Source organism: Balaenoptera musculus, chromosome 10, assembly GCF_009873245.2.
Source record: "Balaenoptera musculus isolate JJ_BM4_2016_0621 chromosome 10, mBalMus1.pri.v3, whole genome shotgun sequence".
In the NCBI taxonomy this organism is placed as follows: domain Eukaryota; kingdom Metazoa; phylum Chordata; class Mammalia; order Artiodactyla; family Balaenopteridae; genus Balaenoptera; species Balaenoptera musculus.
The window spans coordinates 61,147,734-61,163,628 of record NC_045794.1 but is presented as its reverse complement, the minus strand read 5'-3'; the positions used below and the strand labels follow the sequence as shown (position 1 = coordinate 61,163,628).

Sequence of the window (15,895 nt, the reverse complement as noted above, 5' to 3'; positions counted from 1 at the left end):
TCACATATGTAAATTGAAGTGACCATCCCACAATCAAGATACATAACTCTTTCATCATCACAATTATCCCTCATGCTAACCCTTTAAAGTCATGCTCACTCACTCCCCCACCCTATTCCTAATCCCTGGCAATCACTAATATGTTCTCCATTTCTATAATTTTGTCATCTAAAAAATATTATATAGACAGAATACTACAGTATGTAACCATTTTGAGGTTGGCTTTTTTCACTCAGCATAATTCCCTTGAGATCCATCCACACTGTTTGTTGTATGTATTTTCTCCTAGCCTGTAGCTGTCTTTTCATCTCTTAGCAGGGTATTTTAAAGAGCAGAAGGATTTAATTTTATGAGGTTCAATTTATGACTTTTTCTTTTATAGTTTGTGATTTTGGTGTCATATGTAATCAAAGTAATCAAACATATTAGGAAGCCCCATCTAGCTGTAGATTCTGAGGAGTTTTTCCACTTTTCTTCTAAAAGTCTTACAGTTTTATGTTTTGCATTTAATTAATGTGATTCATTTAGTGTTAATTTTTGTATTATAAGGTGTAAAGTTTAGATGTTTGTTTTTAATCCACTCAGCCAATCTCTGTTATTTTAATTTATGTATTTAACTATTTACATTTAATACCCTTATTGATATATATTCAAGCATGTCTACCATTTTATTGTTTATTTTTTATTTGCTCCCTCTCTTTTTCATTCCTGCTTTATTTTTCCTGACTTCCTGTGAATTACCTGAACATTATTTAGAATTCTACTTTGATTTATCCATAGTGCTTTTCAGTATATATCTTTTTTAAAAATTAATTAATTTTTTAAGTGTTTATTTATTAATTAATTTATTTTCTTATTAGTCATCCATTTTATACACATCAGTGTACACATGTCAATCCCAATCTCCTAATTCAACACACCACCACACCCACCCCCTGCCACTTCCCCCCTTGGTGTCCATATGTTTGTTCTCTACCTGTGTGTCTTGATTTCTGCTCTGCAAACCAGTTCATCTGTACCATTTTCCAGGTTCCACATATATGCATTAATATACGATATTTGTTTTTTCTCTTTCTGACTTACTTCACTCTGTATGACACTCTCTAGGTCCATCCATGTCTCTACAAATGACCCAATTTCGTTCCTTTTTATGGCTGAGTAATATTCCATTGTATATATGCACCACATCTTCTTTATCCATTCGTCTGTTGATGGGCATTTAGGTTGCTTCCAGGACCTGGCTATTGTAAATCGTGCTGCAATGAACATAGGGGTGCATGTGTCTTTTTGAATTATGGTTTTCTCTGGGTATATGCCCAGTAGTGGGATTGCTGGGTCATATGGTAATTCTATTTTTAGTTTTTTAAGGAACCTCCATACTGTTCTCCATAGTGGCTGTATCAATTTACATTCCCATCAACAGTGCAAGAGGGTTCCCTTTTCCCCACACCCTCTCCAGCATTTGTTGTTTGTAGATTTTCTGATGATGCCCATTCTAACTGGTGTGAGGTGATACCTCATTGTAGTTTTGATTTGCATTTCTCTAATAATTAGTGATGTTGAGCAGCTTTCCATGTGTTTTTTGGCCATCTGTATGTCTTCTTTGTAGAAATGTCTATTTAGGTCTTCTGCCCATTTCTGGATTGAGTTGTTTGTTTCTTTAAATATTGAGATGCATGAGATGTTTATATATTTTGGAGATTAATCCTTTGTCCGATGATTCATTTGCAAATATTTTCTCCCATTCTGAGGGTTGTCTTTTCGTCTTGTTTATGGTTTCCTTTGCTGTGAAAAAGCTTTTAAGTTTCATTAGGTCCCATTTGTTGATTTTTGTTTTTATTTCCATTATTCTAGGAGGTGGATCAAAAAAGATCTTGTGATTTATGTCAAAGAGTGTTCTTCCTATGTTTTCCTCTAAGAGTTTTATAGCACCTGGTGTTACATATAGGTCTCTAATCCATTTTGAGTTTATTTTTGTGTATGGTGTTAGGGAGTCTTCTAACTTCATTCTTTTACATGTAGCTGTCCAGTTTTCCCAGCACCACTTATTGAAGAGACTGTCTTTTCTCCATTGTATATCCTTGCCTCCTTTGTCATAGATTACTTGACCATATATGTGTGGGTTTATCTCTGGGCTTTCTATCCTATTCCATTGATCTATATTTCTGTTTTTGTGCCAGTACCATATTGTCTTGATTACTGTAGCTTTGTAGTATAGTCTGAAGTCAGGGAGTCTGATTCCTCTAGCTCCGTTTTTTTCCCTCAAAACTGCTTTGGCTATTCGGGGTCTTTTGTGTCTCCATACAAATCTTAAGATTTTTTGTTCTAGTTCCATAAAATATGCCATTGGTAATTTGATAGGGATTGCACTGAATCTGTAGATTGATTTTGGGTAGTAAAGTCATTTTCATAATATTGATTCTTCCAACCCAAGAACATGGTATATCTCTCCATCTGTTGGTATCATCTTTAATTTCTTTCATCCGTGTCTTATAGTTTTCTGCATACAGATCTTTTGTCTCCCTAGGTAGGTTTATTCCTAGGTATTTTATTCTGTTTGTTGCAATGATAAATGAGAGTGTTTTCTTAATTTCTCTCAGATTTTTCATCATTATTGTATAGGAATGCAAGAGATTTCTGTGCATTAATTTTGTATCCTGCAACTTTACCAGATTCATTCATTAACTCTAGTAGTTTTCTGGTGGCACCTTTAGGATTCTCTATGAATAGTATCATTTCATCTGCAAACAGTGACAGTTTTACTTCTTCTCTCCCAATTTGTATTCTTTTATTTCTTTTTCTTCTCTGATTGCAGTGGCTAGGACTTCCAAATCTATGTTGAATAATAGTGGTGAGAGTGGACATCCTTGTCTTGTTCCTGATCTTAGAGGAAATGCTTTCACTTTTTCACCATTGAGAATGATGTTTGCTGTGGGTTTGTTGTATATGGCCTTTATTATGTTGAAGTAGGTTCCCTCTATGCCCACTTTCTGGAGAGTTTTTATCATAAATGGGTGTTGAATTTTGTCAGAAGCTTTTTCTGCATCTATTGAGATGATCATATGGATTTTTGTCTTCAATTTGTTAATATGGTGTATCACATTGATTGATTTGCGTATATTGAAGAATCCTTGCATCTCTGGGATAAATCCCACTTGATCATGGTGTATGATCCTTTTAATGTATTGTTGGATTCTGTTTGCTAGTATTTTGTTGAGGATTTTTGCATCTACATTCATCAGTGATATTGGTCTGTAAGTTTCTTTTTTTGTAGTAACTTTGTCTGGTTTTGGTATCAGGGTGATGGTGGCCTCATAGAATGAGTTTGGGAGTGTTCCTTCTTCTGCAATTTTTTGAAAGAGTTTGAGAAGGCTGGGTGTTAGCTCTTCTCTAAATGTTTGATAGAATTCACCTGTGAAGCCATCTGGTCCTGGACTTTTGTTTGTTGGAAGATTTTTAATCACAGTTTCAATTTCATTACTTGTGATTGGTGTGTTCATATTTTCTGTTTCTTCCTGGTTCAGTCTTGGAAGGTTATACCTTTCTAAGAATTTGTCCATTTCTTCCAGGTTGCCCACTGTATTGGCATAGAGTTGCTTGTAGTAGTCTCTTAGGATGCTTTGTATTTCTGCTGTGTCTGTTGTAACTTCTCGTTTTTCCTTTCTAATTTTATTGATTTGAGTCCTCTCCCTCTTTTTCTTGATGAGTCTGGCTAATGGTTTGTCAATTTTGTTTATCTTTTCAAAGAAGCAGCTTTTAGTTTTATTGATCTTTGCTATTGTTTTCTTAGTTTCTATTTTATTTATTTCTGCTCTGATCTATATGATTTCTTACTTTCTGCTAACTTTGGGTTTTGTTTGTTCTTCTTTCTCTAGTTCCTTTAGGTGTAAGGTTAGATTGTTTACTTGAGATTTTCCTTGTTTCTTGAGGTAGGCTTGTATTGCTATGAACTTCCCTCTTAGAACTGCTTTTGCTGCATCCCGTAGGTTTTGGATTGTCGTGTTTTCATTGTCATTTGTCTTTAGGTATTTTTTGATTTCCTCTTTGATTTCTTTAGTGTTCTTTTGGTTATTTAGTAACATATTGTTTATCCTCCATGTGTTTGTGTTTTTTACGTTTTTTTCCCTGTAATTGATTTCTAATCTCATAGCGTTGTTGTCAGAAAAGATGCTTGATATGATTTCAATTTTCTTAAATTTACTGAGGCTTGATTTGTGACCCAAGATGTGATCTGTCCTGGAGAATGTTCCATGCACACTTGAGAAGAAAGTGTAATCTGCTGTTTTGGGATGGAATGTCCTACAAATATCAATTAAATCTATCTGGTCTATTGTGTCGTTTAAAGCTTGTGTTTCCTTTTTAATTTTCTGTTTGGATGATCTGCCCATTGGTGTAAGTGAGGTGTTAAAGTCCCCCACTAGTATTGTGTTACTGTCGATTTCCTCTTTTATAGCTGTTAGCAGTTGCCTTATGTATTGAGGTGCTCCTATGTTGGGTGCGTATATATTTATAATTGTTATATCTTCTTCTTGGATTGATCCCTTGCTCATTATGTAGTGTCCTTCCTTGTCTCTTGTAACATTCTTTATTTTAAAGTCTATTTTATCTGATATGAGTATTGCCACTCCAGCTTTCTTTTGATTTCCATTTGCATGGAATATCTTTTTCCATCCCCTCACTTTCAGTCTGTATGTGTCCCTAGGTCTGAAGTGGGTCTCTTGTAGACAGCATATATATTGGTCTTGTTTTTGTATCCATTCAGCAAGGCTGTCTTTTGGTTGGAGCATTTAATCCATTCACGTTTAAGGTAATTATTGATATGTATGTTCCTATGACCATTTTCTTAATTGTTTTGGGTTTGTTTTTGTAGGTCCTTTTCTTCTCTTGTGTTTTCCACTTAGAGAAGTTCCTTTAGCATTTGTTGTAGAGCTGGTTTGGTGGTGCTGAATTCTCTTAGCTTTTGCTTGTCTGTAAAGCTTTTGATTTCTCCATCGAATCTGAATGTGATCCTTGCCGGGTAGAGTAATCTTGGTTGTACGTTCTTCCCTTTCATCACTTTAAGTATATCATGCCACTCCCTTCTAGCTTGTAGAGTTTCTGCTGAGAAATCAGCTGTTAATCTTACAGGAGTTCCCTTGTATGTTACCTGTTATTTTTCCCTTGCTGCTTTCAATAATTTTTCTTTGTCTTTAATTTTTGCCAATTTGATTACTATGTGTCTTGACGTGTTTCTCCTTGGGTTTATCCTGTATGGGACTCTCTGTGCTTCCTGGACTTGGGTGGCTATTTGCTTTCCCATGTTAGGGAGGTTTTTGACTATAATCTCTTCAAATATTTTCTCTGGTCCTTTCTCTCTCTCTTCTCCTTCTGGGACCCCTATAATGCGAATGTTGTTGTGTTTAATGTTGTCCAAGAGGTCTCTTAGGCTGTCTTCATTTCTTTTCATTCTTTTTTCTGTATTCTGTTCCACAGCAGTGAATTCCACCATTCTGTCTTCCAGGTCACTTATCCGTTCTTCTGCCTCAGTTATTCTGCTACTGATTCCTTCTAGTGTATTTTTCATTTTAGTTATTGTATTGTTCATCTCTGTTTGTTTGTTCTTTAATTCTTCTAGATCTTTGTTAAACATTTCTTGCATCTTCTCGATGTTTGCCTCCATTCTTTTTCCGAGGTCCTGGATCATCTTCACTATCATTATTCTGAATTCTTTTTCTGGAAGATTGCCTATCTCCATTACGTTTAGTTGTTTTTCTGGGGTTTTACCTTGTTCCTTCATCTGGTACATAGCCCTCTGCCTTTTCATCTTGTCTATCTTTCTGTGAATGTGGTTTTTGTTCCACAGGCTGCAGGATTATAGTTCTTCTTGCTTCTGCTGTCTGCCCTCTGGTGGATGAGGCTATCTAAGTATATATCTTTATATAGATGTTTTAGTGGTTGCTATAGGTATTACATAATATATAAATGTAACTTATGACAAACTATTTGTGTCACCATTTTACCAGTTTGAATGAAGTGTAGAAATATTACTTCCATTTAGGTTACTTTGCCACTCACTCCACCAATAATACAATTGTCTTAAATATTTCTTCTATATCAAGAACCATATATGTTCCATAACCAATATAATATAACCAATATCACCATAACCAATGTTATAATTTTTGCTTTAACTCTCAAACATCATTTAGAAAAGATAAGGGAATAGTTTGTTATGTTTACTCATAGTTTTACTCTTTGCCTTGAGTTTTCTTCATTCCTAATGTTCCAGGAATCCTTGATTTATCATTATCTTACTATTTTAAGATCTTTCTTTAGGTATTCTTTTAGAGTGCATCTGATTATTACAAATCATCTTAGTTTTTCTGAATCTGAGAATGTGTTAATTTCAATCTTCATTCCTAAAGTATATTTTCTCTATGTAGTATTCTTGACTCTTTTTTGAAATTGAAATTAAAGTTGAAAATGTTGTGCCACTTTCTCTGGCATCCTTGGATTTGGTTGAGAAATTTGAAGACACTGAAATTTTTGTTCTCCTATCTGTAATGTATTGTTTCTCTCCAGCTACTTTTAAGCTTTTTTTGTCTTAGGGTCTCTGAAGTTTGATTATGATGTATCTTGGCATGAATTTCTTTGGGCTTATCATATTTGGTCTTTACTCAGAATTGTTTATATCTTTATCCAAATTTTGGAAGTTCTCAGCCACTGTTTCTTAGAATGTTTTTTCTGGTCCTCCCCATCTTTCTCAATTCCTTCTGGGACTCCAATGACATGAATATTAGATATAATATTTTGTTATTGTCTCATAGATCCCTGATGTTCTGTTCATTTTTTTTTTTCAGTCCATTTTCTCTCTGTTGTTCAGATTTGGTAATTCCTACTGTTCTATTTTCAAGTTCACCGGTCTTTTCCTTTCCCATTTTCATTGCCCATCCAGTGAATTTTTAATTTTGGTTTGTCTATTTTTAGTTCTAAAATTTCCATTTGAATGTGTAACTTTCATTTCCTAGCTAAGACTTTATTTTTTTTCATTCCTCTTAAGCATTTTTATAATAGCTCCTTGAAGCATTTTTATGATTATTTTTTTGATATCTTTTTTTAATTAAAGTATAGTTGATTTACAATGTTTCAGGTGTACAGCAAAGTTATATATATGTATGTATGTGTATATTCTTTTTATGATGTCTACTTTTAAATCCTTGTCAGATAATCCTAACATCTGTGCCATTTGGGTGTTGGCATCTGTTGTCTTTTCTCATTCACATTGAGATTTTCCTAGTTCTTGGTATATGACTGATTTTTTAAATTGTATCCTTGACATTTTGAGTTTTATATTATGAGATTCTAGATCTTAGTCAATCTTCCAGTTTTAGCAGGTCTTCACTGACACTGCTCCAGTCGGGGGCAGTCCTACTTATCACTGGTTGGTGGGCAAAAGTCCAGGATCCCTACTCACTTTTATTAACCCTGCTGTGGGGAGGGTTATCTTGTTACCACTGGAAGGAGATGGACATCCAGGCTCCCCCTTTGCTTCTGCTGACATCATCTCATGGGGAGAGAAAGGGGTACCTTGTTATGACCAGGCGGGAATGAAAGTCTAAGCTCCCCACTTGACCTCTGCTGACACCTCAGGAGAGGAAGGGGTATCTATTGCCTCAGATGAGGCTGGAAGTCCTGTTTCCCCATATGGCCTTCATTGACACTGTTTGGGGGGGTTGTTGTGAGGTGCACTTCATTACTGCTGGGTGGTAGTGAAAGTGTATGCTCCATGCTTGGCTTCCTCTGACCCCACACTGGCTGGGAGGGAGAGGGGCACCTCATTACTGCTTGGTGGGGGCTGGAAGTCTCCTCACTCTCCTCTGACACATCACTGGTGGAGAGGTGGTGGGAGGGGTGCTTCATAAGTGTCAGGCAAGGATGATAGTCTAAGTCCTCCACTTGGCCTTTGTTGAAAAGAATAAGAGGCTTGTTTTTTCCCCATGTTGTTTGCCCAGAAGAGGATGGTTACTGTAGAAAATAAAACAAACAAAAAACATTTCTGCCTTACTAGGCTGTCCCTTTCCTTATTCTCTGGCAAGAGAGGGCAGGCTTTTCTTGAGGCTTTTGTTTCTGTCACCCATTGACATTTCTGGATTTCAGGCTTCTTTAGTACCCAGTCCAGGATTTACAAGAGTCAAAAAGGAAATCCAAGGAACTCACCTTGTGTCATTCCTTGAGTCTTGGCATCTCTAGCATATCTGTTTGCTTTCTTTTCTCCAACTTTAAGTCTTCTGATATTTGTTTTATATAGAATATCCAAGGTTTTTAGCTATACTTAATGGGGAGAATAGGGCAAATGGATCTACTCCATCTTGTTGGGAAGGTAATTTTTTAAAGTTTTTTGCTCATTGTATTTCCCATTCCTAACTCCACAACTCTAAAAGAAGGCATTCCCAATAGATAGATAGATACCCTGTAATTCCTTGACTCAAGAATTTTGGCATGGCAGAAACCTTGAGCAGCTAAAAATAAAGGCTGCTACCAGTATCAGAATCGTAGCCTTGAGCATACAAAAAGATCTCAGAGGGAATGGTAGGACATTGGACTCAGAAGGTAGGGTATCTAATATGGTTCTTCCAGCCTTCATCATGATTTCTGTGGCATAGGACTACCATGGAAGCAGTAGCATGTCCAAACCTGGAAGGACAATGTCACTGGCATCCCAGTGGTCACTGGTTGGGAAGGATAATAATGATTATTGACTTGATTCCTAAAGATGCTTCCTTTATCTTTTCGAACAAAGACTTCAGATTTTGTGTGTGTGTGTAACAATGGGGGAATATAAGTCCAAAAATGTTAAAGATTGCATTTTTAACTCCCTTGTCAATGTGAGGACTAAAAATTACACTGAAGTTGATTTAATGAAAATAAATAAATGCCATTATGTTTCCATTTTAGGATTGTAGATTTAAATTCATGGTATTAACCTCATTGGTTAATTTCCTATATTCTTCTTTTGACATTTTAATCACTAATTTTCTTTCAAACTGCAAAAATTGTCGTATCAAAAATTTTGTTTTCAGTATTCAAGAGAGACTTCAGTAGTTTTCAGAGGATGGTACATAATTTACTCTTCTGAAAAATGAATAGACTGAGTGATGAGTTCTGATATACCAACCTCCACCAAAATTATATGAACTTGAAACAGGTAAAATACCACAAAGACCAAGCCTCCATTTTTTTCTCACAGATACAATTCAGAACCAAACCAAGAAATCAACAACAGCAAAGAAATGTTTTCAAGCCAGTTCCTTTCACCTAATATATTCCTAGCTATAGTTTTTATGCAATTCATTTCTTTTCCAAGATATCTCAGCATATCTATAGCCTCTAGAAAACTTTACCTCCCATTAAGCCTGTGAGAATCCTAGTCTTTTGCCTGGATCATTGGGAGATTTCTCTGCTTTAAAAGGGAAAAATGATTAGCTTTAATCTGGTGTATATTTTAAAATAAAAAATATTAATTAAAGTACAGTTCTACCATGAAACAGCTTGTACCAAGTCATCCTCTATCCAAAGTGTGGTACAAAAGAAAACTATTCTGTCATTCTAATTAAGATCTAGAAGTATTACTATCCAAATGGTAAAGACTATGGTCTTGAAAAAGTAAGAATTAATATCTGATGGCTATGGAATTATATTTATTCAAAACATGTATTTCAAACCAGTTCAAACATACATAACATGTACAAATTATAATTCCCTAGATGTATGTATAACTAAAAACATATATTTGCATTTTAAATTTCCCAAGGAGTCTATAATTATAGCTCATTTGTTTTGATTGAACAATGTAATTAAACATTTTTCTAGAAAAAAATTTAACGACCTCTCAGATCTGGCAATGCTTTCACTTAAAACTTAATTGTTATTAAGTCCCTGGCCCTAAGGGAAATTTTTTATTGAGCAGTATTCTGCCTTAACTTGTAAATGGAAGAATTTGACTTATAGACATGAATCTCTTTAAAAAGCCTAATCACTTGTCTTACGCCTAGTAACTAATAATTCAAGTACATTCTAGAAGCTCAAGCACTCATACTATGAATCACATCTATATAACAAGTTCCTCTACACAAGGAAGAAGAAAGCCTACCAAGAAATTCTTCAAAATAGAAACTAAACACAAAGATATTTATAATATTTTCATCTGATGGAGAGTTCCCACACTACTTTTTAAGGATATGCTCAGATAATCATGATGCTTCTGCTTCTGCTGTGGCAAGAAACATTATATTGTGCATAGGGTTGAGAGCAGGAGGATGTTGGGATGTATCGTATGCTACTGAAGAATTTATTCTATACACAGAGAGGATAAAAAAATGTTCAGCAATAAAAATATATAGCATAGTAGTCACTATTCAAAATTCCTGAATGGAATATACTAAATAATGCAAATGACAAAAATAATACTTTAAAATGGATTTATTGAGGTATAATTGATATAGAAAAAAACTGTACATATTAAATGTGTACAATTTGATGAGTTTGGACATATGCAAACACTCATGATACCATCACCACGATCAAGGTAACAGACATAATCAACACTTCCCAGTATTTACTTGTTTCCCTTTGTGTGTTTCTTTTTTTTTTTTTTTTTTTAATTAATTATTTATTTATTTATTTATTCATTCTTGGCTGTGTTGGGTCTTCGTTTCTGTGCGAGGGCTTTCTCCAGTTGTGGCAAGCGGGGCCACTCTTCATCGCGGTGCGCGGGCCTCTCACTGTCGTGGCCTCTCTTGTTGCGGAGCACAGGCTCCAGACGCGCAGGCTCAGTAGCTGTGGCTCACGGGCTTAGTTGCTCCGCGGCGTGTGGGGATCCTCCCAGACCAGGGCTCGAACCCGCATCCCCCGCATCGGCAGGCAGGTTCTCAACCACTGCGCCACCAGGGAAGCCCGTGTTTCTTTTTTTTAAAATAAATTTATTTATTTTATTTTTGGCTGCTTTGGGTCTTCATTGCTGCACACGGGCTTTCTCTAGTTGCAGTGAGCGGGGGCTACTCTTCGTTGCGGTGCACGGGCTTCTCATTGCGGTGGCTTCTCTTTTTGCAGAGCACGGCTCTAGGCGCGTGGGCTTCAGTAGTTGTGGCTCACAGGCTCTGGAGCCCAGGCTCAGTAGTTGTGGCACACTGGCTTAGTTGCTCCGTGGCATGTGGCATCTTCCCGGACCAGGGCTCGAACCCACGTCCCCTGCATTGGCAGGCAGACTCTGAACCACTGTGCAACCAGGGAAGTCCCTCCCTTTGTGCTTTGTTTGTTTTTATTGTAAAAACGCCTAAAAAATGAGATCTACCTTCTTCACAAATTTTGAAGTGCACCAAACCTTATTGTTAATAATAGGTACCATGCTATTTGGCAGATCTCTAGAACTTATTCATCTAATGTAACTGAAACTTTGTACCCTTTGAATAACAATTCCCCAATTTTTCCACCTCCAAGCCCCTGGCAACCACTACTGTATTCTCTGCTTCTATGAGTTTGACTATTTTAGATACCTCCAATAACTGGAATCATACAGTATTTGTCCTTCTGTGACTGGTTTATTTCACTTAGCATAATGTCCTTCAGATTCTTCCATGTTGCCACAAATGGCAGGATTTCCTTCTTTTTTAAGGCTGAATAATATTCCATTGTATGTATATACAACATTTTCTTTATCTAGTCATCTTTTGATGGACCCTTGGGTTGTTCCTATATCTTGGCTAATGCAAATAGTACTGCAATGAACGTGGAAGTGCAGATATCTCTTCAAGATCCTGAGTTTTCAATTTTTTTTGGATAGATACCCAGAAGTGGGATTTCTGGATCATATCATAGTTCCATTTTTTAATTTCTTGAGGAACCTCCATACTTTTTTGCATAGCTGCAGCACAATTTTACATTCCCACTAACAGTGTACCATGGTTCCAATTTCTCCACAACCTCACCAAAACTTATCTTAAAATTTATTTGTGTTATAATTAGTTACCACCAGCATAACAAACATTTGCAGTTAAGAAGAATAACAATCTGAATGAGTCATTAATTTAATAAAAACTGGGGATGAAAAGAAAGCAAAAGGATGCTAAACCTCTTACATTAGAATAGCAAGAGGATCAGTAGATACCCTCTTATTCTTCACATTGGTAAAGCAATTATCCAATGAATGACCTTGGGAGCTCTTGTTATATTGCCTGTCACTGAGCTAGCTGAGTTTGGGGGCACTCCAAACTCAGAGTGCCCCAGCCAGAGAGGCTGAATCCTAACTCATTTTCTCTACAACCTGTGTTAAGTATGAAATTAAACTTTGTTTCATTAAGCCACTGAGATTTCAGGGTTTATTTCATACCAGAGCTCAGCCTAGCCTCTTGTAAAACTTATTGCTGGAAGTGCAGTGCAGCCGTAATAAAAATCCAAGCTCATGCCACTTGAGACCTAGGTAGGAAGGATCCCTGCTCTGGGTCCAGACTTTATAGGACATCACATATTACACACACACACACACACATGCACACACACACACACACACACTTTATTTTAAAATGAGAAAGATTCTCCTCATTATAACCTTAGCATGGGTTCAGTGAGACCTGCAACACTGAATGTCTGAATCTTTTGCCACATGTTTTTAAAGCAAAAGGCCTCTGTATCTGAATGGTAAAAAGGCTTGTGAATATTGTTGCTGATGACACTGGAGACAGACACTGCTTCAGCGTCCAAGAAAGATTTGAACCATGGAAGCTCTTAGGTTAAGAGAAAAGCTCAACTTGTCAAATCTTTCATTTCAGCATGAAAGCAGTAGATTCATGAATAATATAATATTGTTTAGAAGTACTACTGAAGATCTGTTGCCTCACTTCTCTCTTCATATTCCCATTTCAGGGATAAGGAGACATTTTGCAATGGTAACAAGTTTCTATTACTGTTAAGTAGGGATAAATGTAGTTTTTTATGTCACCTAAGTGAAGCATGACATCAGTTCTTCACATTGGCCAATAGATGGATATGAGCACTAGAATAGTAAATAATCTTATACTTATAAAAATATTTAAGAAGACAATTAAATTTTCCAAAAAATTAAAAAATATTTAAAATACTAAAATTGATGACCATTCATTATAACTTTAACCCTAACCCTAACCCTGTAGTTATAGTTATAACTATACAATTGTAGCTATAATTTTAATGGACAGTTTTGATTATTTTAGAAGAAATGGAAATTTAGTTAATAACATCAGTGAAAATGAGCAAAATTATCCTGACCGAATCCAGATCTGAGCAGATTAGATGAAGTCCCTGAAACCACATATTCTTTACTAAATAAAAATTTAACTACTGAGCCAACAATGAGACTATATGTGGGCTTCCATTTTTGTACTTCTTCTAGCCCACAAATGTTAGTGGCAAGCTTGCCTTAGCTATGTGGTAGAGAATACCAGTTAGTTGGCGAGCAGTGAGGAAACTTATGTCAGAGGAATGATGGCAATCCATGTGACTCAGAGCCAAAATATCTGAAAAAATGTGATCTGTTACTCAGGAGGCAGATCATGAGTCCATTGAACTTGAAGCTCTAAGCAGAGGTTGGAAAACAGATAATTAATAGTTTTTGTAGGTTGTAGTGTGGGTTCAAGAAGATATTATAAAAGTATTTAAAACACCGGCCAGTTTGGAAGCAGAAAGAGAGAATCAAGAAATGTGGGGCTTTGGAGAAATGGAAAAGGAGCTGCTTCTATATAAAAGGCTTTGAGAGACCAATATTGTAAAACTTTCATGTGATTAAAAGCCTCAGGGCAAAGAGAAGATGAAGTATGTGATTCCAAGGAAATCCTCTTAATTGATTAAAAATTGCCTCAGCAAATGGAACAGTTTAAGACTGTACCCATTTCCTGAAAATTCATGTTTCAAGGTAACTGGCAGTAAGATGGGAAAGAAAAGCACCAGGGTGAGAAAACAAAGAAATAAAGATTTGAAAATTTCTCCAAACTATACTTTAAGCATGGGTATTGGTACTTGGAACTGACTGGAGGTATATAGCTGAAAGACCTTCAGAGTTTTGGAGAGAGGTGTATTCCCAAAGATACTGTAAACCTGTTATGAAAAAGCAATGAATGCAAGATATTTTAATGACTCTTAGACCTTAAACTTCTGTGGGCAGAAAGCAGTCTGAGAAGGCTGTGTAGCCCTCAAAGATGGCATATTTCCGAAGGCCCAGTTCAGACTGGTCCAAGGAGAATGAGGGATAAGGAAGAACATTTTTAAGGGAGAAGATAGGGATCACAGAAAACAATGGACAAGGGAACACCTATCACCTCTAATCAAATAACTTTTCTGACTCCCAGTATAGCAGGTCTTCATAATATCTACCCTAAAGATTTCAGAATTGCTCTGAACCAATGATTGCTGTGTAGCTCCCATTCTTCCACTTTCTGATTAGAAGTGTTTGTTATAGTTGTCTATGTGTTACCATTGCATATTGTTTACGTGCGGGACAGACAGTCACTAGGCCAAGAGTGTCCACAACGATTGCCACCCCCCTGGCCCCAGCAAACCTGCGTAAAAGGGAGCTAAGTCTAGGCAAGGAACAGCTCCAAGTTTTCCTTTCTCATCCACTCTTACCACTACCTTGGAGGAGATAGCCCAGCCAAGGTGTGATTTCTAGCTGCATGCAAAAGGTCCAGACTGAATTCATACAAATGAGTCCATGAAACTTATCTCCCAGATACCTTAGGATGAACCAGAGAAGTAAGATCCTAGCCCGGGTTTTTCCTCACCATGTGTTTCATGTTGGCTGCGGTGGGCTGGACTCTGCCACGCGCTTCGTTGTGAGCTTTCACGGACTCGTCTATAAACGTCTGATTTGTGATGGAGGGGACTTTGGGAGGCGATTTACTGGCTACCAGACAAAGACCTAAGGTCCATAAGCAACTCAATTTCTTCCCTAGAATCATGGTGGGACGCAGAGAACGCCGTGACTGCACGGACCGGTAACGGCTCAGTCTGATTTTTCCCGGCTCCTGGGGACCACGCTCTTCCGCTGGCTCCAGTTTCCTGCGTGGCCTCGAGGTCAGCGCGGGGATGCGCGGAATACTCGGCTCCAAGCAGGGAGGCTGGGCAGGCTGCAGGATTGGCCCGCCACAAAGCCCTGGGCTGAGGGATAAAGCCCTGAGTCTCTTTGTGGTGCAGTTTTAACCATCCAAGGTGCTTTCTGTGGATCCAATCTGGAACCACTGCAGAGGGCACCTGGATTGTAATCCAAATTGCAACATGCAGGCAGCACATGTGTATAAAAGGAAAACACGTGTAGGATGCTGACAGTGGACCGAGCCTGGGCAAAGCCCTATAGAGTAGTTTCAAAGACTCAGCTTCCGTGTATAGCTTTAAAAAAATTCATTGTTTTAAATAAACCGCAACATCATATTGTGCATTTCCTCAGAGACTGGGAATAAAGCAAGAATAGGCATTTTGTATACTCGATGACATAGAGATCCTTAATTATTACCTTGTCAAACATTTAATTATTTAATAATTTGCTTCTGTGGTCTCAGCTGAAGAGACAGACTGCCTAGAAAGATAAACATAGACATGTGGAAAAGTGGGCAAAATCTTTCCTTCTTGATACTTAAATTTGGAACAGACCTACTGTTTGGTGACTAGTAAACTTCAGTTAAAGGACTGCTTTAGTTGGGATGCTAAAGGCTAGGACAGAGTACATTTGATTGCTTATTTTACCTACATTGCAATATGAATCAACTTCATTTGGCTTAATGTTTTAAATCCATTATATGTAATATTGTTATTCAATAAAAACCAGCATTTTTTCTCTGTGACATTAAATGACATTTTTTCAGTATTTCTGTGTTTCAAATAAATGTCTTTGATT

The 15,895-nt window shown here is 36.9% G+C and overlaps 1 protein-coding gene across 1 annotated transcript in view; it reads right to left on the bottom strand.

Moving 5' to 3' along the window:
* GLIPR1L1 (GLIPR1 like 1) overlaps positions 1 to 14,963 on the bottom strand; it is a 32,218-nt gene extending 17,255 nt beyond the window's left edge. Inside the window, exon 1 of the mRNA XM_036867427.1 lies at positions 14,787 to 14,963. Within this exon, the coding sequence (XP_036723322.1) occupies positions 14,787 to 14,963 (177 nt within the window). The remainder of the gene's footprint in view (positions 1 to 14,786) is intronic.
* Positions 14,964 to 15,895: the final 932 nt, after the last annotated feature.